This window comes from Beta vulgaris, chromosome 8, assembly GCF_026745355.1.
Source record: "Beta vulgaris subsp. vulgaris cultivar EL10 chromosome 8, EL10.2, whole genome shotgun sequence".
NCBI lineage: Eukaryota > Viridiplantae > Streptophyta > Magnoliopsida > Caryophyllales > Amaranthaceae > Beta > Beta vulgaris.
In genome coordinates this window covers 55,853,027-55,857,039 of record NC_079209.1, presented here as the reverse complement: position 1 = coordinate 55,857,039, position 4,013 = coordinate 55,853,027, and the positions used below count along the sequence as shown (strand labels likewise).

At 35.8% G+C, this 4,013-nt stretch overlaps 1 protein-coding gene across 1 annotated transcript; it reads left to right on the top strand.

Moving 5' to 3' along the window:
• On the top strand, positions 1–1,343 carry LOC104902007 (basic blue protein). Its single transcript, XM_010689648.3, has 2 exons — positions 1–321; positions 798–1,343. The coding sequence occupies exons 1-2, from the start codon at positions 138–140 to the stop codon at positions 1,232–1,234; spliced, it is 621 nt and encodes a 206-aa protein (XP_010687950.2). The 5' UTR covers positions 1–137; the 3' UTR covers positions 1,235–1,343.
• Positions 1,344–4,013: the final 2,670 nt, after the last annotated feature.

The window sequence follows — 4,013 nt, the reverse complement described above, 5'->3', positions numbered from 1 at the left end:
ATCTAATACGGTACAATATATCAACTTGAACTAACAGTCACTTTGACCAAAAACTTGTTTCTTTTTTCTAACTTCTTGTATTACAATAATCCACCATTTATAAGCCTTTGAGAATCATCAAAAGAGAGATCAGAGAAATGAAAATGAGAATAGTTTTACTTACTACTATAGTTTTAGAAATCACATTATTATTATTGTTTCACTGCGTAAATGCAACCACATATATGGTTGGAGATGCATTGAATTGGGTAGAGCCTCCTACTTCAACAACTTATTCTCTCTGGACTTCATCCAATGTCTTCGTCAAAGACGATATTTTAGGTACATTATTCTTTACTTATTTATGTATCTTTGTTTTCGCAAATAGGAACATGCACCCAAGTACATGTAAAGGATGGCGCACCTTCTTCTAAACGATGTAGTTTTAACATTTTAAGAGTTGGATCGAGTTGTTGATCAAGATAATATTAATTAGGATTTTGTTTCACAGAGGTGGCAAATAATGGATGAATGAGTCATTCGATTCAGTTTGAGGTTGGTTAGCTTATTTGTGTTGGATCTTATTATACTAATTGATTTAGTTTATGTACTTGATTTAGTTTTGACTTGGGACTAAAAACTCAATTTAATTTTCTCTGTAATCTGTTTTTCTCACATAATAAAATACTTTCTCTCTGCCGTGGACATAGCCAAATTGGTGAATTACGTAAATATGTTGTCTGTTTTTCATTGTTTTTGCTTTCGTTATTTGTTTCCCTTTCAGGTCTGTTATAACAAAATCTATATGCATTTTGCAGTATTCAGTTTCAACACAGGGATACACAACGTTGCAGAAGTGACAAAAACATCATACAACAATTGCAACACTAGTTCTTTAATCTCCCTCCACGACCAATCCCCAGTAAGGATCCCCCTACATAAAAGCGGTAAAAGATACTTCATTTCTTCCCTCAACAATGATTGTCAAAATGGTCAAAAATTAGCCATGAATGTCCTACAACAGTTGCCAACACCGCCTCCTGCAACATCACCTTCGGCCACACCGCCACCGGAACTCGCCCCGGGAGCGAATAATCCTGCTCTTCCTTTGCCTGCTGCTGCTCCAAATCACCAAGTTGTAGCACCTCCACCACCTTCAAGAAATTCAGCTCCTTCATACTTTAGTCCTAATATTTCCTTATTAAGTGTGTTTGTATCCCTTGTTATGGGATTACTATGTCAATCAATCGTCTAGAGATTAATTTGTGTGATAATATTCTATGGTTGATTGATTTGGCTTCTAGGCTTGTCAACTAACAATGTGCAAGATGGTAGATGGAGGAATGATGAATAACTAACTTTCACTTTTCTTGTGTGGAATATTCTTATTGTACGTAACAATCTACTTGAAAGTGTAAAATTTAGTCCATTAGTCCCATTATTTTCTTCATGTTTATCTTTTACCCATAGGCTATGTTCAGTTAACCTTATTTCTGCTTTTTTTTTTTGAGGGGAATCTTATTTCTGCTTATTTCATATCTAATTAGATTAGATCAAATCAGATTAGATCAGATCAGAAAAAATAAGTTCAGATTAGATCAGTTCAGATCATGCTTATATTTAAAAATCATTATTACTATTAAATATCTTTCATTACATATTAGTAAAAATTATAATAATTGAATATTAATAAAGTACTCATTGAGATGAATCAAACAAGACCTCACATGACTATATTTTTTCTTATATATTAAGAAAAATCTAAAAGATAAGATCTTGTAAATCAGATCAGCTCAGATCAGATCAGAAAAAATAAGTTCAGATCAAAAAATTTCAGGTGAACTAAACACAGCCATAGTTGATATATGCAGATAAGCATTAAACAAATTTTCTAAAAATAGTATTAATTTAAAAATTTATAACATAATCACGCTTCAATTAATGTAATTACAAATTATTTATTGCTTCATCATATCTCCATTTTTTTTTAGCTTTTTATATGCATATCCTCTATTTTTATCTTAAGAGTTATAGATATCATTTTTGAATAATTGATTTACTTATAGTCAAAGCTCTTCATACTCATCCTTCGGTCCTTTAATAGACTTCTTATTTCTAATTTTGACACTATATATAAGTAAAAAAAATATATATCTCCCAAATTTTTTTCAATATGAAAGAAAAAATATACTTCCTCCGTTTTTTTTAGATGTTACACTTTCAAAAATTGTGGTTCTCTAGGCAAAAATTGGAGGAGTAATTAGGAGAGAATTAACATGGGGTTTAAGGGAAGGGAGGAGAGAGAAAAGAGACCCCAACTAGGGTTCCCCACCACCACCCCACCACCCACCCACCCACCCACCAGCAACCCTCACCTCAAATTCCAGATCTATCCTTTCTCTCACCTCTCACATCTCACCTTCGCCGGCCTTTCTCCCACCCTCACCTCTCACTTTGCTGGCTTTTCTCTCTCTCTCACCTCTCACTTCGCCGGCTTTTCTTTCTCACACTCACCTCTCACTTCGCCGGCCTTTCTCTCTCACCTCCTGTCGGTCTTCTCTCACGACCATCCCAACCATGGCCAGAACTCTCACCTCCTGCCGCCTCTCTCTCACCTCCTGCGCGCCTTTCTCTGACCTTCTGCCGGCGCCTTTTCGTCGACACCTTCGTCGTTGCTCTCCCTAGTTTTCGTCGGCACCTTTTCGTCTTCCCTCGAGTTTCGGGTGGTCGTGTTTCGATCTGGGCGCTCGTCCTTGCAAGTTTCGTCCTGGCCGGTGGTCGTGTTTCGGTAGGTGGGGGTGGTGGGGAATAATTTCGTGGGTGGGGTTTAGGGTTTTCAGGTGGTGGGGTGGGGTTTGGGTGGGTAGCGATTTCGGGTGGGGGGTAGTGATTTCGGGTGGGTGGTGGAGTGGTGGTGGGAATTCGTCGGGCTTCTGTGGTGGTGGGTAAGGAGGCTGCGAGGTGGGGGGAAAGGATGGGGCAGCTGAGGTGGTGTGGGAGGGGTGGTGGAAGAGAAGGGAGGGGGTTTAATTAATTTTGGATTAATATATAATAAGGTTAAATTAAGTTAGTTTAATTTTGATTAATCCTTATAAGTAAGGGTAAGTGAGTAATTTTACAGCATAAAACTTTCCAATTTAGGAAATAAAAAAAAGTGTAACATCTATTTAGAAACATGCAATTTAAGGAAAGTGTAACATCTAAAAAAAACGGAGGCTGTAGTTAAATGGGTCTTGTTTGATTGTCCTCATTGTGTACATAACAAAAATCAAAATTTTATAACTTTTACTAATATGTAATTAAATATATTAATAATACAAAATATGCATTGGAATGTAAAAAGGAAAAATGGAAAATCTATTAAGGGATGGGGGATCGAGGGTGTATATATTTAGATATGCGCAATCTATACTAATATATTAAAAGGCGTTCCTAAGCACGGAACGATGCCACGTGGCACCTTCACTTGGAGAATTTTATGCTATGTAATCTACATACACTAAAAAATAGAAAATGCATTATGTAAGATTCGATCCCAATATCACAAGCACATATACTAATGTCTTAAACCACTAAATCAAGTGATACTTGATGTTAATATTTCAAAGTAAAATATTAATAAATGAAAGATATAATTACCTGGGGCGTAGCCCGGGCCTAAAAACTAGTTGCTTATTGAAGAGTGTTCTTTTGTACAATGCACATTGAAGAACATGTACATTCTTTTTGTAAACATTTTTATAGGTTTTTTTAATCAATTCGACTTGTGTGGACCTAGTTCACAATAATTTAGTGTGCATCCAGCTCATACGCGTTATCGGATCACACACTTATAATACATAGAAACCCAGTACATCACAAACGGGTACATTATATAAGATAGAAATACACTTATCACCAACAAATACACTATAACACATAGAAACACTATTACAAATAAACAATATAGCTCTTGCAAAAAAAGTGTACTACTAACACAGAGAAACACACTATATCGAAACTGACAATATATATTATCCTAATCTTCTACAACA